Raw genomic sequence first — 26,451 nt, 5'->3', positions numbered from 1 at the left:
CTGCTTTTGCCTTTCACTTTTCTCATCTGAATCAATTTCATGCAGGCAGGATGGCGCAGACAGATTGTGCCATGTTTGAAGAAGATGAAGTATGCAAGCGATGTGAAGACAAGATCATCTATGGTATTGTTACTGAAAGTTCAGAATACATCAGCAGTGACGAAGAATACGATGATGATGAATTGTTAAGTCGTGGAACAGTTCGAATAATCTGGCACCCAGATGGGAATGAAACTGTCGAAGAAGAGAAAAAGGTGAACGTTCGAAATCACAAGGCCAAAAAACTATGCATAATTTATCAAATATAAATAAGAAGCCTTTGTTATTTAGCTTACAGATTGTCATAAATATTGGACATTTATCCTTTATCTATAGGTGTTTGTCTTCTTCTGAACGGGGAATAGTTTCTCTTTGAGTAACTTACAACCTGTGACTTTTCTTAATTATACCCACCCGCAAGATCAACACATGCACCCTGCTAGGAAGACTAGACCACGAAAACACAGAAGAATATAAACGGAAGTTAGAAATCATTTCGGCCTTTATCTCAAAAACAGGACGTTTCGACTTACCCGAACATCCGCAACCTCAATCGTAACAGCAATAACAAAATTAAAGTACATGGAGGAAAATACATGGAGGAAGATACACATAGGGCGTAATATGCACCAATGAGAAGAGTTGTGCCATAAGGCCATAAGATTGAGGATTGAGGACCCTCTTGTATGGTCAACATCAAATGGTGACCATTTATTGGAGTATTAAATCTTGAGATATTGGCTATTAATTGTGGTCATAAAACATAGGTTGATCATGTGGACAGCTGGTTGATGTTAAATCTAATTATGTTACCTGTTATTGAAATCAATCAGAGTTGTAATTATCAGCTTGTATGTTCCATTAAATTAGTCTTTGTTAATCTATATTATTTGTTGATTTTTCTGTCTTAATCTTTTTTTATTTATTTTTGTATCTCTCACACTAGGGACAATTTTCTAGTGTTAAACATCTTTCTGCTAATCTTCATTTAATACTTCTGATGGCATGTGTAATGTTCATGAACAAATGCAGCAAGTTTCCCAAAAGAAGAATGGTCTTAAACTGATTTTATATTAAAATGATACATGTAGAGAAACTTTAAAGGGTCTCACTAATTAGCGCCAAGAAGCGACAAGAAGCAACAAGAAGAATAATTTTAGCGACAAGAAGACTATTTAGCGACAAGAAAACATTTTTTTTTATTAAATATAAACATGATAAAAAAATATGCATTTTTTTTTTAATATACGGGCAGAAATAAATTGATAATTTTTTATTATATTGATAGATGAAGAAATTAAACATTTGTGAGGAAGAAAGGGATGGTGTAGTTTTTATCAAATATAAAGAATATGTTGAAGATATTAATGTGTGTATCTGTTTTCAACAAAGTAAGAGTATGAATAAACGAATAGAGTGGGCATAACAAAATATAATCTCTTGATTCATTTGCTTAATGCTATGCTCTAACTGTACTCTTGTTATGTCAATGCGATGCTTTATTTGTAGAACTCTCAGTCAGGTTTTGCCATCTTTATTATCATTGTTCTTGATAAGATGTGGCTTCATCCTAAGGTAATAACAGTACACACAATGTGGTACATCAATTGAGATTAACGCGGCGCGTGTCCCTTGTTTTATTGCTACAATAACACCCAATTAACCACCTTCAACTTTGTACACGTGTCAGACTATACAATTGCACGCGCCAGAATATTCAATCATTGTAAATAGTGAACATCTGTTGAAAACTCAAGATTGTCATTAATTTCCTTTAATCTTCAATCAATATGTAAAAACATGATAGATATTGTTAAATCAGGCAATATACTCAAAATAAAATGATGAAAAATATTCACATTTTAATTTTGTTTCCCTCTTGTTTGATTTTAGTTCTTTGTATTTCACAATATGTGTGTATTTTCTGGAAAATGATGCACAAATAATGCATCTTGCAAGTTTATTGTATATTGTACAAAGAGAGTTTAAAAAAACCAATTATATGATATATTATTATTCTAAAACACAAGTAAAAGTAATATCATAATACGACATGGTCATACATAATAAATAATAAAATATCATGTAAATAAATGTAGCAATTAGATCTAGATCTATGTTTCAATTTTTTTCTATCAATATTAACTTTCTTGTCGCTAAAAATTGTTTTATTTGCATGTTCTTTTAATATTTATTTGGAATAAGTAACTTTAATAAAAAAAAAAATGTCTTCTTGTCGCTAAATAGTTTTTTTGTCGCTTCTTGACGCTTCTTGTTGCTAATTAGTGAGACCGACTTAAAAAAAATGTTTTAAAGCTGCTAACTTTCTTAAACCCCAAATAACTTCTTGTTCTTCGAGAAATACAATAAAATTTTCTACAAATTTGTGCCATTTGAAGTTAAATACTCAGCATATTTGTTAGCATTATCACAGTATAACAGTATTATCCATTAATGATACATGTGATTAGTTCCTTCAAGGGTAGTTCTAAGTAATATTGTCTAATCAGGGAAAAAACCGGAATAAAAATAACAAGATTGACGAACTTGACAAAGTCAAACTGTTTTATTTAATTTCACCAAATTCTTTTGCCATTCATGAGTTTTAATCGCCACAACTTTTATTATTCATGAGCAATTGACAATAGTTACCTAAAACCCTGCTCTTTAAAATCTGGAAGTTTTAAACAGGTTACCACACATTCATTTTGTACATTAAGTTGTGAAAAGTAGATCTTATTCCTTTTATCATTTTTGTGGATTGATTGAAATAAAATAAAAAAAACCACATGGCCCTTTATGAAGTTAAAAGGTTTCTTAGTTCTAGTCATTCACCAAGATCCTTTAGTTTCAATCAAGCTAAACATATAGATTTTACAATTGCATTGAGATTGATGAATTATCTCCGACTCCTGACAATTAAATTTTCGAATTTGATTGTCCAGGGTGAAGAAATATTTCATTATAATTTTATTGTCTCCAGACATTTTATAAATGCTAGAACTTAAATTTTAGTTGTACCATTTGCAAATAATAAGCCATAGGTGAATGAACATTGCTCATGTATATTGAAACATGGCAGCCATATCTTGTGACACATTAGTCATTAGTATTATTCATTTATTTGAAGTCAATCATATAAGAAGATATTTGACTTCATGAATTCTGAAGTTTCTTGTGAATCTACAGGATGATATTTGACATAAATGTATATTTTATATGTAACATTGGTAGACAGATCCTTGATGCCAGGAGATGTTATAAGACATACATGTATCTTTGTATATTTTATAGGTAACATTGGTAGACAGATCCTTGATGCCAGGAGATGTTATAAGACGAATGATCAGTGGTAAAAGTAGCCAAAGGGGATATGTACAGAATCTAGTTGTCAAATGTCACCTTCATATTAAAGGCACCAACAAATACATTTATAATGTAAATGCAACAGATCTGAAGCCTTTGCGTGTGAGTTAGATCTTTATCTTAATTTTAATGCCTAACCTGTGATGAAAATTACAAAATTCTAGCTATATATTAATAAGGATGATAATGGAATGGACTGAACGATTTATAAAGCTTTATATTTCATAAGTTAGAAGACCTCGATGCTTTATAACTTGAATTCAAATGTTTTAGGGAGAAACCATTTAAAATCAAGGGCATGAAGGGGGGGAGTTATGTTTTTTTTTTCTTGGTCAGATTTTTTTCTCACTCAAAGCACGAACAGATTTTTTTTTTTACATGATCAATGAGAATATTCAGAATATTTTATTTTGTTATCTGCTTGACCAAATACTTTTTAAGGTGTGCATGTCGGTTTTCCAAGGTTGTTCTGTACATTGATTTCATTTCATGGTTCATTAGTCAACATTAAGTTTCCCTGTTAAGGTCTATTTCTCAGATACTTTAAACAATATATCATCCAATACTACATTTGATGTATGAAACGACTGTTAGGTGTACTTGTTTATCTGGTAGGGGTTAATTGTACTTGACCTCATTGTCATTGAAAATGTTAAGTTATGTGATATACATATTCCTTTAATAAATTATTTAAGACTTACAACATAAAATCAATCATGATCTGTAATGTAGGCAAGACATTTCAGTGTGTGCACTCTTGTTTCGCAAGTAAGGTATCTGAAAGTTAATGTGTATTTTAAATTTGTCTCATTTTTTGCTGTATTGTTCAAAAGGGAGAGTAACATAAAATATACAATCCAATCAACACCTTTTTTGGTTATGTTTCAGGAGTTTGATATAGATGATGATGTGTCCCTTGATCCTTGGTATGGTAAAGTGAAAACAACTTCAATGCGATCAAGAGTTGTCTTTCCTGATGGTGCACAATGTATAGCTGAAGATGAAGATTTGTATGATCTGGATATTGTTCCTGAAGATGGAGACAGTAATGATGTTGAATATGATCAGGAAATTTACCCAGGATCTGTCCTTACTGGTGAGAGGGAAAATCTCAAAGTTGTCAAATGGATTCAGGAAACAAAGAAATACCACAAGAAAATGTCACCATCTCAAAAAATCCATGTCAGGGTAGAAGAGGTAAAATTTTAAAAACTGAAAAGAGGATTTGTTTAATACTTTTAGATTTCAACATTGAATAGGATGTTACATATTGAATCATGACTAGACTGAATGTTTTTATTATGGATCTGATGGGTAAGGCTCCTGACGATTTGTCAATTTTTATGGAATCTCTGAAGTGGAAGTTAGAATTTAACCCTATTCGTTAATTGTTTCTCTTTTATTTTTAATGTGTCAGTGTTAAATGTTTACTTTATCCTAATACCATCATGAGAGATGGTTTCGTATCATTTATTTTCTGATTTTGATAAATGTCACTGAGAAGGAAGATTTTTCTCTGTAACTGGAAGTGACAAAAACACAGATTAAAGCAAAGCATGACAAGCTAAAGGTGATATCACTACTGGTATCAAAAGTTTTTATCCTAAAATAAATCAAATATAATTAAAGAATAAGAAAAACTTACAGGTAACACACATTACAGTATTTACAGATAAATTTCCTAAATCTGCTAGCTCTTTATTCAAGCTCATTGTCAATGAAAGGTTGTGTCCCTCATAAAGGAGTAAACTAAAAATGGAACTCCTATTACTGGTTCAATTAGGGTAATTTGAAAATAGACTACAGAATTTAAGTTATTGAAACTATTTTTCTTTTCAGAGTCATATAAATTCTGTACATGTGAACTGGATATGCAGAGGATTTAATATGACAGATGAAACTATACAGCTCCATCAACCTAGTCTCATCAAGAAAGAAGATCTACACAAGTAAATTTATTTAATGCTTTTTCGATCTCTTGGAGTCTTGGGCCTTATGAGCTACTGGCATTAATGACATCTATCTCATAACAAAATTTGTTTTTAGTGCTGCAAAAAACAAACATGGCCACCATGGCTACAAATAGAAAATTTGGTTAAATGCATTATAGGTATTATATATAAAAAAATGTAATTGATAGAGAAAATCTGATGAATCAGAAGTGTTATGTAATGTCTCCTCCTTCCAACAAAATTATCAAATGATCCTTACATAAATTATTTTCCTTTATAATTGTGATTTTGAACAAGTTTTTAAATATTTTTCCATTTAGTTCAAACAACTTTAGTTCAAAGATAGGGGCAGAAAATTGTCAAAAATTCAAACAATGCAAAATACGAAAAAAGGTCACATGAAGGATATCATTGGATGATCCATTACAAGATTTATAGCCTTAAATGATGACTTTAGACAATTTTTTGTGTAAACTTATGAAAGATATGTGGCAATTGTCAACAGCAAAATTGTTAAGCGATACAAGATCTACTAAAATGCCTTCATGCCTTTAACCATTGGAAGACTCTTACCGGAATGTGGTGAATGATGAATTTTGACTATTTGAGGGGGTATTTCCCTGAATATATAGATAGTAGAAACTGTAAACAGCAAAAAAGATCAGCAGCAGTTAAAGATTACCAAAAATGCCAACTGAACAGAAATTATTTGATGACTCCTTGAAGTTGTAAAGAAATAAGAACATTTGGTATAAGTGCCAATGAGACAACTCTCAATTCAAGTTTCAATGTATAAAAAGTAAACCATTATAGGTCAAAGTATAGCTTTTAACAAGGAGCCTTGCCTTACACTAAACAGCAAGCTATGAATGGCCCAAAATGACTAGTATAAAACATTCCAAACAGGAAAGCCAATGGTCTAATCTATAAAAAAAAAAATGAGAAACACCTGTGAACCACATTTTACAGGACAACCACTGAACAACAGTTTCTGACTTAGGACAGGTGCAAACAAATGCAGTGAATTTAAATGTTTTTACATGTACAATGGCCAACCTGTATCCTTACCTGAAACCTACAATGTAGGCAGAAACACTATAAAGTATCAATTGAAATGTCTTAATTCAATCAAAAAGAAATATTAACACAAGTAAACATACACTGAACGAATAAATTTGATCTATCTGGCTGTATAAGACAACTCACTAATCATGCTAATGAGAGAAAGACTTAAATCATTCAAGATTCCCCCAACAAGTGATATATATATATATCATAGAAATATTTTTACCCATCTCTAACAGCATGTGAACATTATGAGATTCTATTCATAAATAGTTGTTACTGTGAATATTTTAAGTACAGTAATTTTATTTACAGGAAAATTTCCACCAGTTAGAATATTATTCTATTAATAAAATAATAAAAACTAATACCCTCATTGCACTTTTTAATTCTATTTATAGAATAAAGAAGTTAGGGAAATTCCATCACTGTAGTACACAGATAAATGACATTATGATGTACACAATCAGAGATGCTGATGTCCTATCTGAAGTCATTCCAGGAACTAATCTAGAAAGTACCATTAATGATTTGAATAACGCAAGATGCAATACTCAACCAGATGTCAGCAATGGCAACACAATCAATGATGGGCTGAATCTTTTGTCAGTACCTTTACCTAATGGAACAGGAAGTAGCTCAGGGGAAGTAACTGCTCAATGTAAAGATGGAGATATTCCTGATGTGTGTAGTGGTGATAATGACAGTGGAGTGTGTACAAAATCAGAGGCATTAATGAATGGGCATGATGATGAAGAAGATGTTGAGATGGATGATAGTTTAGATATGAGTGAAATTACTGCAAATGAATCACAGATTGGGGAAAACAATGATGATGCAGACTATGAAGATGTTCCTGATCAGACAAAGGAGAAAAGGAAAAGAATGCAGAAACGATCAGCAAAAGGGAAAAGGAAGAAGAAGAAAACAATGGAGTTTCAAACTAAGTTTCCAACATATGAAGTCGGAGATTCTGTAGCAGTTGTTGTTTATTGTACAATGTCTTTAGCAACAGTCATGTGGCAGGTAAATACAAATGACACTACTAATTATATTATTGTTATAGTGAGAATGTAGCTAGGTTCTGTGTCTACAATTGTATAGCTGGTAATAAGAAAAAAGTATGTTTTACATGACTTACTCAAGGTTGTATAGATTATAATAGGGTGGTAAAGGGGGGTACTGAACACGGAAACATGTGAGATCATGCAGCCATTATTAATGGCCATGAAGACCTTGCGGTCACCTTTTAGCATCCGCTTCTTGCATCTTATTTGAAAACAAATATTACAAAAGTACAATGGTAACATTATACATCAATTTCTATTGGATTACACAAGTTTCGGAAGGTATTATAACAGACTGAATTTTTAATCAAATGCGGGACATGCACGAGAAATTAAGAGCACCGATACGAAACACGGAAAATAAATAAGGGGAAACACAAAGCACGCAAATCTAGCCAAACATGAGAAAACGAGGAATAAAACGTCAAAACACGAAAACACGTGCAATAAAAAGGCTGAAAACGTTGCACGAAAATAACCCTTTACCACCCTCTTATAAGTCTTATAAAGTTATGTTTCCTGAAATCAATTTTATAAGGGGGCAGATCAGGCTCTAACATTTGCAGAGCATGGGTTGTCCTCAGCTACCCTTGGTTTTATGTTTGACTTTAGTTTTTCCTGAAAGTAGATGCACAATACATTTGTATACTTATTATTTTTATTATAGGATGGAAGTGTAGAGAAAGATGTATCATCAACAGAATTGTATCCTGTCCATCACCTTGATGAACATGAATTTTTTCCTGGAGATTTTGTTGTTGAAGCTAAAGGTATAAAAAAAAAATTCATAAAATAAAGATATGAATGAAAAGATTAGTGAGATGAAGACCCAACAAGAAAGATTATTATGATTAAGAATGAAATATTTGCTACTGGATGTTAAGGAGCTGTCAAACGATAATAACCACCAAAAAATAACACATAGAATCTTTGAATAAACTATCAAAAGCATTTGAGTGCCTTTTTCTAATTCATTTTAAATTATAAAGCATTAAAACTACTTAACATGCTTTATAGCTCTTACAAACTCATATAAATACCTGTTAAGTAAAATAACATTTCTTGATTAATGTTGAGTGTATCATTCATCCAGTTGTTTATTTATTTTTGATTTTTATACAAGACCTGCAACTGATTGAGTGCATTGAATCCTTGCTGCTAGTTTAAATCAAATTTAACAAGTGGTACCTTGAGCTGTGCTAATATTAGTATTAAAAATGTTTTTACTATAGAAGAAAGTGATAAACCAAACTATTATGGAGCTGTAGTGAGTTGTGATCACCATTCCAGAACTTGTATGGTCAACTGGTACAAACTGGAGAATGGCTGTAATATCAGGTACAATATGATATTGAGCCTCACTAGCAAATGAACTTATAGAAAGTTAGATACACAGAATTAGTATGAAAATGTTCTAAAAGCAAATTAAGATGCAAAAGACTTGCATGAAAATGTTCTCAACTTTGTACTTTATTTGGCCTTTTTAACTTTTTTGGATTTGAGCGTCACTGATGAGTCTTTTGTAGACGAAACACGTGTCTGGTTGTAAATACAAAATTTAATCCTATTAACTATGATGAGTTTTTATACAGTCCTTGACAACTTACCCCATTAAACTATTTACCATTACACCATTCATCATTACACCATATACCATTGCACATTACAGCATTAAATCATACATCATTACACTTCACAATTACACCATATACCATTGCACATTACACCATTAAATCATACATCATTACACTTCACAATTACACCATATACCATTGCACATTACAGCATTAAATCATACATCATTACACTTCACAATTACACCATATACCATTGCACATTACACCATTAAATCATACATCATTACACTTCACAATTACACCATATACCATTGCACATTACACCATTAAATCATACATCATTACACTTCACAATTACACCATATACCATTGCACATTACAGCATTAAATCATACATCATTACACTTCACAATTACACCATATACCATTGCACATTACAGCATTAAATCATACATCATTACACTTCACAATTACACCATAACATCTGACAATATAACACACAACAACATTACACATTACACCATTACACATTGCAAAAGAGGGACGAAAGATACCAAAGGGACAGTCAAACTCATAAATCGAAAATAAACCGTTACGGTTAATAATGAAAAAGACTAACAGACAAACAATAGTACACATGACACAACATAGAAAATTAAAGAATAAGCAACACAAACCCCACCAAAAACTGGGGGTGCTCACAGGTGCTCCAGAAGGGTAAGCAGATCCTGCTCCACATGTGGCACCCAATATTACACCTTACAACATTACACCTTACAACATTACACATTACAACATTACACATTACAACATTACACCATTAAACCTTACAACATTACAATATTACACCATTAAACCTTACAACATTACAACATTACAACATTACAACATTACAACATTACACCATTAAACCTTACAACATTACACATTAAAACATTACACATTACACCATTACACATTACAACATTACACCAGTCACCATTACACCTTACAACATTACACATTACAACATTACACCTTACAACATTACACATTACAACATTACACATTACAACATTACACATTACAACATTACACCATTAAACCTTACAACATTACAACATTACACCATTAAACCTTACAACATTACAACATTACAACATTACAACATTACACCATTAAACCTTACAACATTACACATTAAAACATTACACATTACACCATTACACATTACAACATTACACCAGTCACCATTACACCTTACAACATTACATACAACAACATAAAAAATTACATCATTCACAATTTCACCTTAAAACACCTTACAACATTACATCATCCACTATTACACCATACAACTGTACACCATTAACATTGCACAATACACCTGACATCTTACACCGTTAAACCATTCCCCTTTCCTCTTTTCCATTTCAGTCATATAGGAATAACAACATTCAAATTTACCAATATTGTAAAGTGTTTTATTAATATATGCACATTTAGCAATTATATTTTTTCTGAAAAAAAATTTTAAAATAAAAAAATCAACATTCCACATGCATCATACACTATTTCCAATTCTCAATGACACAATATACACCAAAACACCATTATACCATACATGATTTATTGGAAATCTTACACCATTCATTTGTTGTAGCAAGTAGAATTTAACTTATTTGTTCATTTGCAAATTTTTGTTCCCCTGAACAACATTACTAAAAACATTACTATTAAAGTATCCTCTATTGTCTTTCACGACTTTATCTGAGTATGCAGCCACTTTATTATTAAAGTTGTATTTTATGAGTATAAAACAGAGCATTTTTTATTTTACAGAACTTCTGATTCACCTGAAGAAGTTAGTGTGTATGACATAAAGGACCATCCTGAGTATAAGTTTAGACCTGGAGATATTGTTGTGGCAGTAGGGGATCCCAAGGTAAGGACCATCCTGAGTAAGTTTTAGACCTGGAGATATTGTAGTGGTAGTAGGGGATCCCAAGGTAAGGACCATCCTGAGTATAAGTTTAGACCTGGAGATATTGTAGTGGCAGTAGGGGATCCCAAGGTAAGGACGATCCTGAGTATAAGTTTAGACCTGGAGATATTGTAGTGGCAGTAGGGAATCCCAAGGTAAGGACCATCCGGAGTATAAGTTTAGACCTGGAGATATTGTAGGGGATCCTAAGGTAAGGACCATCCTTAGTATAAGTTTAGACCTGGAGATATTGTAGTGGCAGTAGGGGGTCCCAAGGTAAGGACCATCCTGAGTATAAGTTTAGACCTGAAGATATTGTAGTGGCAGTAGGGGATCCCAAGGTAAGGACCATCCTGAGTATAAGTTTAGACCTGAAGATATTGTTGTGGCAGTAGGGGATCCCAAGGTAACACATATCCAATTAAAGATATGTACAATTTTCTTAAAGCAGAGTTGTTGTCAGCATTTGAGATGACTAAGTAACTTGTTATATTTAGAGAAATTTAACTCGTCAAAACCATGGATTTGTTTGATTTGAGTCTGAATAGGGAGCAATTTTTCAAGAGGGACTTATGAAATATGCCTTCATTTTTCTTCAGATCTTTTACAAATTGGTACATGTATTAAAGTTTTCAAACATCAAAACCTTGGATGAGTTCAATCATCCATTATTAATATTATGAAAAGTGGAACCATTTTCGGGAGGGCTGACCTGTAGAAAGATACCATATAAATTTTTTAAACAAACAGAAGAATAGGGAATTGTGATATTGGAACTATCCACCAGAGTTCAAATGATGTTCAAAAAAGCGGCTTTCAGCAATGATAAAATTTGTACTGTTTAGTCTTCTATTAAATGAAAAAAAGTTGAAAAAATTATAAAAAAACAGAAATCCAAAAGCCTTATTGATTCCTACACAATAAAATAAACCAACTAAATATGACAAAGAGCAACCACTGATAACTACAGGCTCCTGATTTGGGACAGAAATGAAAGAATGGTGCTGAATTGATCATGTTTGAAGTCCTAAACCTTACATTCAAAAGCACAACATAAGAAAAAACTAAGAATCACTTGAAAGACACTGATATTCATATCAGATATTTATACCCCCGCTTTAAAAAAGGGGGGGTATACTGTTTTACCTTTATACCCCCGCTTTAAAAAAGGGGGGTATACTGTTTTACCTCTGTCTGTCGTCCATCAGTCCGTCTGTCCGTCCGTCAGTCAGTCCGTCCCATGAAACTTTCGTCACATTTTTCTCAGGAACTACACATCCACCCTTTCTGTAATTTGGTATCGACATTTATATATGTCAGCCATACCGTGTGATGCGTTTTCAGATTCATCACTTGACAACTTCCTGTTTACCGAACACTTGTCTGATTTTACACATGATAGCTAAGTTGAAAATTTTCGTCACATTTTTCTCAGGAACTACAATACAAGGATTTCTGAAATTTGGTTTCAGGATTTATATAAGTCAGCTATACTGTGTGATGCGTTTTCAGATTCATCACTCGACAACTTCCTGTTTACCGAACACTTGTATGATTTTACACATGATAGCCAAGTTGAAAATTTTCGTCACATTTTTCTCAGGAACTACAATACAAGGATTTCTGAAATTTGGTTTCAGGATTTATATAAGTCAGCTATACCGTGTGATGCGTTTTCAGATTCATCACTCGACTACTTCCTGTTTACCGAACACTTGTATGATTTTACACATGATAACCAAGTTAAAAATTTTCGACACATTTTTCTCAGGAACTACAATACAAGGATTTCTGAAATTTGGTTTTAGGATTTTTATAAGTCAGCTATACGGTGTGATGCGTTTTCAGATTCATCACTCGACAACTTCCTGTTTACCGAACACTTGCATATTTTTACACTATTAATATTATCCACTTGCGGCGGGGGTATTATCAGTGAGCAGTAGCTCGCAGTTTCACTTGTTATTATGGCATTATATTTACATAAATATTTCAGAAAAGTGGTGTTGGTAACCATGCTGCAGGACAGGTAACCAGTCTAGAAATACAAGGGGGCCTTTATGTACGATGGCCAGATGATACCACTTCATTTTGCAATCCTCAAGAATTATACTTGGTTGGAGGAGATGTAAGCTTTTTTTTTTTTATTTAAGTCCATACTACAACATGTATATATAATAAGAGTGCACAAGCTGAAATGTTTCGCCTTCTTTACTAATCATTGATATTATGTTGATAGTCCTAAATATAAAGCTTTATTACAACTGTCACATAAACTTAACATCAACCAAGAAAACTAAACATTGATCAATGAACCATGAAAATGAGGTCAAGGTCAGATGAACCATACCAGGCAGACATGTAGAGCTTACAATTCTTTTATACCACAAATATAGTTGACTTATTTAATGCTTATAAATTAAAAAAACCAGACCAAAACAGAAATACTTAACACTGAGCAATGAACCGTGAAAATGGTCAAGGTCAAATAAAACCTGCGTGACTAACATATAGATCATAAAATATTTCCATACACCAAATAAAGTTGACCTATTGCATATAGTATTAGAAAAATAGACCAACACTCAAAAACTTAACTTTGACCACTGAACTATTAAAATGAGGTCAAGGTCAGATGACACCTGTCAGCTAGACATGTACACCTTACAATCATTTCATACATCAAATATAGTAGACCTATTGCATATAGTATAAGAAAAACAGACCAAAAGACAAAAACTTATCTTTAACCACTAAATCATGAAAATGAGGTCAAGGTCAGATGACACCTGCCAATTGGACATGTACACCTTACAGTCTTTCCATACACTGAATATACTAGACCTATTGCTTATTGTATCTGTGATATGGACTTGACCACCAAAACTTAACCTTGTTCACTGATCCATGAAATGAGGTCAAGGTCAAGTGAAAACTGTCTGAAGGGCATGAGGACCTTGCAAGGTAAGCACATACCAAATATAGTTATCCTATTACTTAAAAGAGAGAATTTAACATTACAAAAAATCTTAACGTTTTTTCAAGTAGTCACTGAACCATGAAACTGAGGTCAAGGACATTGGACATGTGACTGACGGAAAGTTCGTAACATTAGGCATCTTTATACAAAGTGTGAAGCATCCAGGTCTTCCACCTTCTAAAATATAAAGCTTTTAAGAAGTGAGCTAACACTGCCGCCGCCGGATCACTATCCCTATGTCGAGCTTTCTGCAACTAAAGTTGCAGGCTCAACAAAAAAGTACTTCAGAGAATTTGATACAAGTCAGATTTCATTTAAATGTAGGCAACATATTTATAACTCATGTTTTGTATTTATACACACTCCAATGCTGGTAACTTGTCTTTAGAGTTACCCTAAATTGATGGTATAGTGACAAAGAACTGTTGCATATAGCTTTGTATTATGTTCAACTCTTGGAAAATCTACCAAATCCTTTGTGGAGCTTTTAGGAATGCTTTGATGGTAACATGTGATGAAAAGTTGATATATTTAAACTCTATCTGATAACAAGGCATCTGACTTGTCAACTGATCCTCTCAACTGGTATTCAAATGTCAGAACATTAAAGAGCAAATTTAAATTGACCTTTTTCGGAAAGAAAAAAGGAGATCTAATATATACCCTTTATCCTCTATATAGTTCTGTAATTATCTGTATAGGTGATAGAAATTCAATAAAGCAAATTTGTAATAAGAATCATAGATTGATATATTTATTGTAAAAATTTTGTATAATTGAACTTTAACAGATGAGTGAGTATGACTCTGAAAGTGACAGCGATGACTTTAGTGACAGTGATGAGAGCTGGGAGACAGAAGAAGAAGAGGAGGCGGAATCAGAAAATGAGTAAGAAACAATCTTATTAAAATTCAGATCATGCAATGATGCTTTGCTTATAAGGATCTGACATCTCTCCATTTTACTTTGTTTTAAGATCTTTTTAAAGTAACCTCTGGTTTTATTATGATGCATACCTAACAAAATAGAAGACTGCCATTTCATTGGCTTTGATTGCCAGAGCAGAAAGTAGCATGAAGTGTTGACAGTGTAATCAAAGCATGGACACATTTTGTAAGAAACAATGGATATATTTTCTTTAATAATGCATTTAGTTATTTTGGATCTGTAAGCATCCTGTAGGAATCAAAATGTCTCCAATTCAGCCAAATGGTAACTGTCATTTTGATCAAACAGTGACAAATAGCTTAGATGAAAAAAAAAACAACATCCAACAGATAAAATAGGATTCAAATTAAATCCAGTGATGTGTGCATTAAAAGAAGTGAGTATGTATTGATGAGACAGCAACCTAGCAAAAAATAAATAACAAAAAACATGTAGAGGTCAAGTTAAAGTCTTCACCAATAGTCTGGTATATATACAATTCAGCAAAGTGAGAACATTGTTACTACAATTCTCATTCAGTGCTCTGAATGAAGAAATCTTAAGTTTTATCTGAATTATATACTTTAACTTTTCGAATTTTCTCTGACATAATGATGCAAAAGACATAGTGTTTAACATTTTCTACTTTCAGGGAAGAAGTAAAGAAATCAGCTGTTCCTGTCAGAAAGGAGGAGTTAGAGAGTCTGTTAGATAGAGCAACAGCAGCTTTGTCTAAATTAGACGATCTGTTTAAAACATTGCCACAATCTATGGATGCAACACAGTGCTTTCAGGAAATTATTTACATTTATAAACGATGTAGAGAATTAGAAAAAATACTGAAATCATCTTTTTATAAGGAAGAAGAAATTGTTTTACTTATTGAGGAAGCTAAGAAAAGATTACGCAAATCACGTACGGAGAAGTACAATAAAAAGATTGAGGAACTAAGTAAACAGTTAAAAGAAGTAAGCCAAAACCTAGAGATAGAATTAAACGGATTAATGAAAACTATGAATGTGACTGGTGATGAGGAAACTAAGGAAACCAGTATTGTAAATGGAGGTAGTTCGGGGACGGAATGTAAAGAAGGGGAAAGTAGTAATGCACATAATACCTGTGATAAAGAAAAGGAAGTGGACTCAGGAGCAGGAAATGAACCTCTTAAGTCATCTAGTGAAGGAGAAAGTAAACCAGCAGTGGAAGATAACTCTAGGGCAGGTTCAGAGTCACAGATTGCTGGTTCTAGTAGTGTTAAAGGAAGTGTACCAGTAGATACAGGCATTGACGCAGATACTCACACTTTATGTTTAAAAATCTGTGGACATTTACAGGACAGAATGAAGAGGATTTTGGAGGAAGTTGTTCCAAAGTGGTTGGCTGAGGGTAATATTCTTATTGATGATGAGATGTGCAATAATATTAGTCAAATGTCTGTGTCCGATATCATTGAATCACCGGTAGACTTGCCAGAGGATAATACAGAGGTATCATCATCAGATATACAGGAAGTGATGTCACCAACCACCCCTACTGATATACCAGAGATTGTTGATGAGGCTGTAGCATTTAGTAAGTTAAATTATGTCTTCACATTGATTTGAAATTATTTATGATATCTGAATCAGCTCTAAAGCACAATTTTAATTTATAAAGCATTTTGTAAGACATAAAACAGAAAGGTATTGAAGCTGAATAATGTTTGAAAAAAAAGTGCCAGAATTCTGTTAAAGAGTTATAGAACTTTGCCCTGGAAAATTTTACAGATTTTTTTAGAATAAAATGACATTTTACCCATTATATATTTAGGTGTGAAATTGTAATATAGTTTTATTGTCTCAAATATATTATAACCAAAAATAATATATAAACTGATATAAATATTTCATTTCTCAGTATGTCTATTCTTCAAAACCATTTTGTTGAACGCTGATTATGTATGATTGTAGGATTTATCCAGGAGAGTGAAGTTAATCCCTGTCACAAGTTTTACAGTATGTCACACACACCAACAAACTTAAAAACATTCATGACAGCAGTTAGTAAAGAGGTGAGAGATATAATGTATATCAGTCTTTACTCTTGTATAAAATATGTTAAAACATAATGCTTCTCTCCCTTTTTATGTTGTTTTTTTTTTTAACTTTTTCAGCTCTCCTGATCTTAAATATAAAGTAGTTACAGTAAAACTGACATAGGTACAAATGACCAGCAGGTCTAAGTCTATCTTTCTATGTGATTTGAGAAAAAAAAGTATTATCCATGTTTGATTTAGATTGCCCCTGAAATTTAAAATATTAAATATTAAATTTTGAAGTTTTTGGTTACGTCTTGAAAACTTAAATTAAAGAGAAATTTAATCAGTGAAAATGACCAAAGCAATAGGATATACTAATAAGACAACATAGACAAATCACCAATGGTGCTCTTACAGGAGTTATTCCCTTTTGGATGATTTTGGCAGAAACCGTAATAGATACAGAGAGATAAAAGATAGAGAAAGTGTAAAAAGCAAATATGTTTTGCAAAATAAGTTGAACAAGTAAATCTTCATCGCTCAAAATGTCAATTGACCTCAAATAAGATTTATTGAGCTGGTAAAATGATTTTTGTCCATTTTTGCAGAAACTAATTGATAAAGAGAAACCTTTAAAAGCTAATATGTTCAACAAAATCAGATCAACAAATAAGTAAACATGACCTTTATTGTTTGTTTCAGATGAGATTGTTACAGAGATGTCTGCCAGAAGGGATTATAGTCAGAGGTTATGAAGACAGAATGGTAAGGATATACATAAATAAAATTCAGATTCTTACTTCCAAATTGATGAGAGAAGGTATTTGATTTTAAATCATTTATCTTGGAACTTTATGATGATGATGAATTGTGCCATGTAATATATTTTTATCGACAATCTTCATTTTATATGATACTTTTGTTATTTCTTTGAATTTCTGTTATATAAAAGAAAGCTGTGGTATGATTGCAAGTGAGACAACTCTCCATAAGAAACCAAATGACACAGAAATTTCCCATTGATTCTCGACTTTTCTGGAATATAGATTACATTTAGAAATCATCTTTCTGAAATCAGGAAGGCAATACAAGCCAAACTAGCAAGAAATCATCAATATAAATCTAATTTGATAACTATTCATCTTGGAGTTATTCCATTGTCACGCATTTTGGACTACCATTACAGTTAATAGAACATTTTTTTTATGATTAAACATTCATTTCATATTTTTAAGGTATATTTTATTGCTTATTTAGCCCTGTCAATCAACCAAAAAGAAAGAAAAAAATATGTTATGGCATTACAAATCACAAATTTTGATTATAATTGCTTTCAGAAATTTGCAACATTAAGCTGTAATAGTCTTCAAGATTTTTGATCATACAATTTACATGTGATGTTGTAAAACGATGTCATCAGGGAGAATTTTTAGTAAAATTTTGAAATGGGAGAATGAGGAAGAATTTAAATATAATAACACTAGAACACACCCGCGAAATCGCGGGAGGTTACAGCTTGTGAGATTTTTTGTCTGGAGAATTTCAGAAAAAGATTTCATATCTGGAGAATTTCAGTAAAGGTATCAAAATTCATAGGTACGTGAAAACAGTTAAAGCCCTCTCCCTCGTCAAAGCCGTGTTTTATTCTGTTAAATTCCATTATTTTCGCGTTTCTGTATACTATGAACAAAGGTATACTATATTAAAGTAAAGTGTATTTGCTATTAGCTATCAATTTCTTCTCCTAGACGATCGCTGCTACACTATTTGGAGAGTTTCTATCAACGCAATAATCATTGTTCTCACGGTCCCTGAGTACTATGAAATTTATGTGCTAGTTTAAAGCCGGAAGTCCTGTTTGACTTAAAAGCGAAATCGCAGGCATTTTAAGTTTACTTTAAAGTATGTTACTATGTTAGAATGAATTTTGTAAAAGATTGTACATGTATGTCTTGAGAATTTAAGAAATGATATCAAAAGTCATATAGGTACATGGAGACAGGATAATAGTCCGTTATTATTTTGTTTTCGTTATATTCCATCATTTTCGTGTTTCTGTATACTTTGAACATACGTATCTGTATAATAAATATTTTAAAAAGTGTATTTAATTTTCTATTAACTATCCGTTCAAAGTTTCTTCTCCAGGGCGATCACTGCTACATTATATAGAGAGTCTCTATATATTATAGTAGTATATTATTCATAGTTTACAGATAAATGCGAAAATAATTGTCCTGTCCCTGTCCGAGTACTTATGAAAAATATGTGTTAGTTAAAACCGAGGTATAATAGTAGAGGTTCTTACGATCTGAAAAAGCATGATATGGACAACGCTCTGATTGGCTTATTTATTTGTCATTTTTGTTATCTATCATACAATTGGTTCTCAATGTTAAAACTGGTAGTCATGTCTGACTTAACAGTCGATTTGATGACAAAAACTCAATGCTACATTATATAGAGAGTCTCTATATATTATAGTAGTATATTAATGTTAATATAAGTATACATGCAGATAAACGCAAAAATAATAGTCCTTTCCCCGTCCGAGTACTTATGAAAATTATGTATCAGTTAAAACTGAGGTAGATTAGTAATGATTGTTACGATATAATAACCACGATATGGCCAAGGCTTTTTTATTTTTCATTTTTGTTATATATCATACGATTGGTTCTCAGTGTTAAAACCGGATGACATGTCTGACATAAAAGTCGGTTTGATAACGGGAACAATATTCGGACACCTTTATTTTTGTTTTTCTCCCAAAATAACCCTAACTGAATGGTCATAAGAATGGATGACATATGCGGCTATGCAAGGTACCTATAGGACACAACGGCATGATGATTAAGTAATTGTCGAAGGAAGAGAAGCGACACACAAAATGAGGTCTTCTCGTTTAATAGTATAGATACTGAAGAAAACATGTTACAAACATTGGGGCAATAGGTTAACACTGATATTTTTTTTTATTTTTTAGGACTTGTATAGTGCAATGATAATAGGACCAAGGAAGACACCCTATGAGGATGCACCATTCTTCTTCGACATCCAGCTACCAAACGATTATCCTAAATCTCCTCCAGCATTCCATTATATCTCATTTTGTACTGATAGACTTAATCCCAATCTATATGATGATGGAAAAGTTTGTGTTAGTCTGTTAGGTACATGGGAAGGCAAGGTAAGTGTATAACTAGGTACATGGAAAGGCAAGGTTAGTGTATAACTAGGTACATGGGAAGGCAAGGTTAGTGTATAACTGCAGATTTGATATTCATCTCATTATTGTGATTGTCTGTTAACATTAAGCAGTGACAGATTTAAGATGCAAAATATTTTATGCATAAAATTGTGTTGAAAAGTTAAAAAATGAAAATGATGTATTTGAAGGAATGTTGAAATTTTTAATTTGAACAGCCATTACTCACTAGTTTTTATCCAGTCAAACACGCATTTCATTTTTCTCAGATATCTGACATATTTCAGTTAATGAAAGTAATGATAGTTTTTTATTTTGCAGGACACAGAAACTTGGACCAGTAATTCTAGTCTTTTACAAGTTTTAGTCTCAATTCAAGGTATGTTGATTATATTGATTAAACTTAAGTTTAGGTAGGCCAATTTGAGTTATATTATCTTTGCAATTTTGAATTGCACTAAAAACCTGACTCACAGATTAATCATTGTTGAGTAGGGTGCATGATGCATAGCTTTTGCTGATATTTTTCTTCTTCATCATTTTTAAAAGTGCAATGCAAAGTTTCTATTATAATTTCAAGATATGATTTATCTACTGTACATTATTTCAGCATTTATTATTTGTAGCTAAGAAATACATAATTGTATGACAATATTATATAAATACAATAATAATTAAGGAATGACTGTAATATTTTTTCTGTCTATGAAGAAAAAACATAAAAAATTTGGTGCACACTGAATAACCCGCATAGCAGGAACAGCGTGCACTACATTTTTTATGTTATTTCGAATGTACAGAAAAAATATTGCAGTCATTTCTTATAATTTAATTCTAAATTCCATTTTAAACCGTAGAAAACCATGAAAAAGCATTGACGACGTCACGGTCACATGACTAAATTATGTCTATGAGCTGATAACAAAATAACGTCAGCCAATCAGAAGATGCGTTACTTCCAAAATTAAATTATTCATTTTAAGTAAGATTAAACATGGTATAAATAAATCCATCTCCTGTTTATTTGTAGGATTGATTTTAGTGGATGAGCCTTACTATAATGAGGCAGGGTATGAAAAACATAGAGGTACCCAACAGGGAGCAGAAAATAGCAAAATGTACAATGAGATGGCAATTCTCAAACTAGTAGAGGTAATATCATAAATATGAATGCAACATGATTTTCAAAAGTCTGAAAAGTGTTTCTTCAGCTGGTATCATCACCAATCAATTTTCATATGATTTCAAGGAGTGAAGTGCAATTTTTGTCTGCACAGGTGTTAATAAAATGATATAGAATTATGCACTGTAGAAAGTTGTTACTCTTTTCAAAACCTACCATATATTAGATTCTTAAATGCAGAAGTGTATGCTTGAAGGATGTACAAGTCCATTGATTTATTTACGGTTATACCTTTCAGTCCTGCTATTTGTTATTATCATGTGATTATAGATAGATAGTCCAGTCAACTGAGTTTTACTTGAGTGATGGCCCACTATTTAACTTTATTTTTTTACCCTGTCTAGCTCATACCTTGTCATTGCAACTCCTAAAGGATATTTCATTATATCTATTAAACTTATATTATGTTGATATGCATTCATGACAGAATTTATGTAATAAAAATTCCAGACCCTTGTCATAGTTATATTCATAGAGCTGTAGATAAAATAGTATCTTGATATCAAGTTTTACCAAATTATGATTCTTTTAAAGGGTTAGTGAAAGTGAGCACATGTTCATGATTATTTAGCTCCCTTACTTATTCATATGCTTTTTTTTTTTCAAGTTATATCTGTGTAGGTCTTTCATCTGTAAAATTATTTACGTACTTGATGGCCTGCAGCTTTTTTATAAACTGACATTTTATAAAACTGTGCTTTCTGATCACTTTCTTTAGTTGCATTGAATGCAGGTTAAAAAAAAAAATTTTTTTTTAAATTTAAAAAAGTTAGCGGACATCTATAATACTAAAATAACGAGGTCCAATTTGTCAACCGTCATGAGGTAAAAACGACAAATCAAAGAATTCAACTTTATATTTAGCAATGGTGTAGATTAAAAATTACACCACTCCAGACCCTTTTGTTTTCCACATAATTAATATTGCCAATAATAAACAAGTTCCTGGTCGAATCCAATACAGATACCAATAGTATATTCACCTGTTACCTATTACATTATCTGTACATTCCGCATCTGAAAGGCGCACCACCAAACAGTGTATTTAGGATTTTGCTATATACACGGGTCATAATCACAGGGTTGACACTACTAAATTCAATCATTGTCAGATTGTTCCCTATACTAATAGTATATTCACCTGTTACCTATTACCTTATCTGTACATTCCGCATCTGACAGGTGCACCACCAAATGGTGTATTTAGGATTTTGCTATTATACACGGGTCATAATCACAGGGTTGACACTTCTAAATTTAATCATTGTCAAATTGTTCCTATTGTAGTATTTTAATCAGTAAGACTTTCTAAGATAACAATACGAATACTAAAAATCTGGACTTATAATAAGGCATATAGGTACAGTTTTCAATTTGTTAGCAGGCATGAAGTAAAACAGCGAATAAAAGAATTCAACTTTATTTATAACTAATATGGGACAATGCTGTTGATTAAAAAACACTCCATTCCAGGACCTTTTGTTTTCCAAATAATTAATATTACCAATAATTGATAAGTTCCAGGTCGACGGGTTCAAACAAAGATTTGAAAATTAAAGCAGAGAAAACTATGTATCTTATAATCGGCATGACTTTATCAGATGACAATGCCAATACTTAAAATAAGGCTTATGCATAGTTATATACTTTAATTCAGTCATGGACCCACGATATCACGGGTGTGTTCTAGTTGCAATTTAAGAAAATGACAGCCTGTTCAACCAATCAAAATTCTTTTTTAAGGGGTAATTAACAAAATATCGGATCACTCTTTTACTGCCCAATGTATATCTTCTATTTATAAATTATTAATGGAAGTATTTATGATTTATATTTCAGAGCTTAACAAATATGATCAAGAATATTCCAGAAACTTTTAGAACAGAATGTGTTCAACATTTGATGAAGTTTGGACCAAGGTAAGTTCAACTAATTGTTGTATAACACACCTAAAAACCAGCCACAATGTTTGGGTGAAGTTGAAATTTGTGGTCGTTATCACAATAGGTTAAATAAATTTCTCCATTAACTTTTGATCAGAAAAGACATGGAAGGAAAGGTCATTTCATGATTTGAATAGATACAATTTAGTTGACCCTTCTTATATAATTGTAATATAGTGTACCTTACCACAGAATAAATGCTGTCCTTGATTTTAAGGGTAATGGATCCTTTTTAAAATCTTAAGTAAGAAATGGCAATGTAAACCTACAGTTTTGACGTCTAGTCTGCAACAAAAGTCGTAATAGCTAGGTTAGACTAAGCTATAGCTTTAAGCTGAAATGGTGTTGTAAACAATTGGTTATGACATTTTGGAAAAAGTTTTGCTTCTTGGCGATATTTTTCAAGCCATAAATCCAGATATTTTAAAGACTAAGCTTTTAGCTATATCTTTGAACAGGAGGTTGTAAACAATTGCTATGACAATACTTATAAATAGACCAAATTGTTTTGGAAAAAACTTGATTCTTGGGGATATCTTTTAAGCCATAAATCAAGATATATTGAACTGTTTTTGTTAAAAAGAGTTCTATTGATATTAAGGTCATTTATTGTTTTTAGAATAAATAAGGCTGCTGCTGTTCTATTATGAAATGTTTCTGGTTGTTGTTGAAGGCCATACCATTATCTTAAGTTGCATACATCTTTGTCCTTTTGTACCTGGTAGATACTTACTTAAACGGCTATCATACCACATCACCATATTTTATAACAACAAATTATTCTCATAAAACTGGCAACTTAATCTGAATATATTGTTTATTTTTTTAACCCTAGGATGATACAGAGATTCATCTATTGGAGTACAAATCCAGACCCAGTGGGATTGTCTTCAGTCAGTCAAGAAAATGGTTCAATCTTGAAACCAAAAGAAACAAACCAGCTACCATCTGAATCATCAATGGCAGACAATTCAAGAAGTAAATCTGAATTAAATGGTGTTGAAATTGCTGAAGGCAATCAAGGTCAAATACCATCTTGTGAAGTCAAGACAGCCAATCAGAAGCCAGTATTGTCAGAGGCTACCAGTGCTAGTGCTACTACCAGTCTTTCATCTTGTAATGACACATGTATTGACTCAAGTGTGGAGTTCCCACTCTTTCCTTTGTCAAGAGGCTTCTGTATAACCATGAACAAGAAACTATCAACATTAAAATCAGTATTGAATACAATGATTGAATTAAACAGTAATCAATTGTAACATTCAAATCAGCATTAGAATTTAAAAAAAAAGTAAAATCTGTTTATACAGGGTTAATTAAGTAAATAAAGCTGCTCAAATTTGACAGGGAAATGTTCCTATAGCATAAGCAGGTTCCATTGTGTAACTTTACTTTATAAAAGCTGATGCTTAAAAGCATACAATAGGTAAGTATTTGTCAACCAGAAAAACATGTACTTATTTGTTTGTTAAAAAAAAAAATGATAACATTGCTTGTCCTTAAATTAAAACTTCCTATGCAAGGCTTTTTTTATAGCATCAATATATAGAATGGAAGATATTTTCCTTCAAATTAATTATCTATGAACTATTGAAGTATGCTGCATATTAATTATTCATGACACACTGACCCTTGTGATAAATGTTGTAATTTTTTTTTGAATTATTTAAAATATTATTCATTGACTCAGACTTTTCTTCTATTGAAGGTTTTGAAAATAATGTTTGAAGAATACTAAATTCAACATCAATATTAACTTTACACACTTCAGGGGACGTAATGATTTCTTATGAAAAAAATGGTTATCATGTGGTGTTTGCATCTGAAAGAAAATATTATTCTGTGATATTAATATATTTATTGTTTTATGTTTGTGTTGTGTTGTGTTTGTTTATCACATGCATTAAGAATAGAATTTTTAAAATTCTAAACATTATCATGTTTGTTCATTGTTCATTTATCACATCAATTACAGCCGATTGCATTAAGTGTGTAGGCAAAGGTAATATCCTTGGTTAGCTTGCTTGCTAGCTGAACCATGAAGTCAATAACTGTCATTATTAGGTTAGGTATACTACCCTTCTTTCCAAGTAGCCTAGTCCTACAGACAGATAGATTGGTTAACTGTCTGACTAGTCTACTCTTTAAGGAGGGTAGTTTACCTTACATAATAATGACTTCACTGTTCAGCTAACAAGCAAGCTAACCAAGGATATTACCTTTGCCTACACACTGAATGCAATTGGTTGTAAAATCACTCAATAATTTATGAATTTACATGTTCAGAAAACACACATATTATTTAATGTAAAAAGAAAATATTAAATTATGCCTAAGGGTTGTATATCATGTTTTTTATACGGCGGCAAAAATTGAAATTTTTTTTGTCATCTATTGGTATGACGTTGGTGTCGTTGTCTTCATCCAAAGACATTTGGTTTTTGCACTATGATTTTAGTAAAAGTAAATAGAAATCTATGAAATTTAAACACAAGGTTTATGACCACAAAAGGAAGGTTGGGATTGATTTTGGGAGTTTTGGTCCCAACAGTTTAGGAATTAGGGCCAAAAAGGGCCCAAATAAGCATTTTTCTTGATTTTCGCACAATAACTTTAGTATTAGTGAATAGAAATCTATGAAATTTTAACACAAGGTTTATGACCATAAAAGGAAGGTTTGGATTAATTTTGGGAGTTTTGGTCCCAACAGTTAAGAATTGGGGGCCAAAAAGGGCCCAAATAAGCATTTTTTTCTTGATTTTTGCACAATAACTTTAGTATAAGTAAATAGAAATCTATGAAATTTTCACACAAGGTTTATGACCACAAAAGGAAGGTTGGGATTGATTTTGGGAGTTTTGGTCCCAACAGTATAGGAATTTTGGGCCAAAAGGTCCAAAAGGTCCAAAAGGTCCAAAATTAAACTTTGTTCGATTTCATCAAAAAATTAATTATTGGGGTTCTTTGATATGCTGAATCTAACTGTGTATTTTGATTCTTAATTTTTGGTCCTGTTTTCAAATTGGTCTACATTCAGGTCCAAAGGGTCCAAAATTTAACATAGTTTGATTTTAACAAAAATTTAATATATGAAGTTCTTTAATATGCTGAATTTAACCATGTACTTAGATTTTTGATTATGGGCCCAGTTTTTAAGTTGGTCC

The 26,451-nt window shown here is 32.0% G+C and overlaps 1 protein-coding gene across 1 annotated transcript; it reads left to right on the top strand.

Annotated features, from left to right (window-relative positions):
- Positions 1–6: 6 nt before the first annotated feature.
- LOC143045805 ((E3-independent) E2 ubiquitin-conjugating enzyme UBE2O-like) lies at positions 7–25,610 on the top strand. Its single transcript, XM_076218577.1, has 18 exons — positions 7–254; positions 3,334–3,507; positions 4,294–4,602; positions 5,245–5,354; positions 6,824–7,448; positions 8,157–8,259; positions 8,722–8,827; positions 10,888–10,990; positions 13,026–13,157; positions 14,800–14,897; positions 15,589–16,508; positions 16,886–16,986; positions 17,656–17,718; positions 19,940–20,143; positions 20,483–20,540; positions 21,192–21,313; positions 23,184–23,263; positions 24,123–25,610. The coding sequence occupies exons 1-18, from the start codon at positions 51–53 to the stop codon at positions 24,544–24,546; spliced, it is 3,936 nt and encodes a 1,311-aa protein (XP_076074692.1). The 5' UTR covers positions 7–50; the 3' UTR covers positions 24,547–25,610.
- Positions 25,611–26,451: the final 841 nt, after the last annotated feature.

This window comes from Mytilus galloprovincialis, chromosome 9 (assembly GCF_965363235.1).
Source record: "Mytilus galloprovincialis chromosome 9, xbMytGall1.hap1.1, whole genome shotgun sequence".
In the NCBI taxonomy this organism is placed as follows: Eukaryota; Metazoa; Mollusca; class Bivalvia; order Mytilida; family Mytilidae; genus Mytilus; species Mytilus galloprovincialis.
Note: the sequence above shows the minus strand (reverse complement) of the source record. Positions and strands in the feature narration are given on the sequence as shown.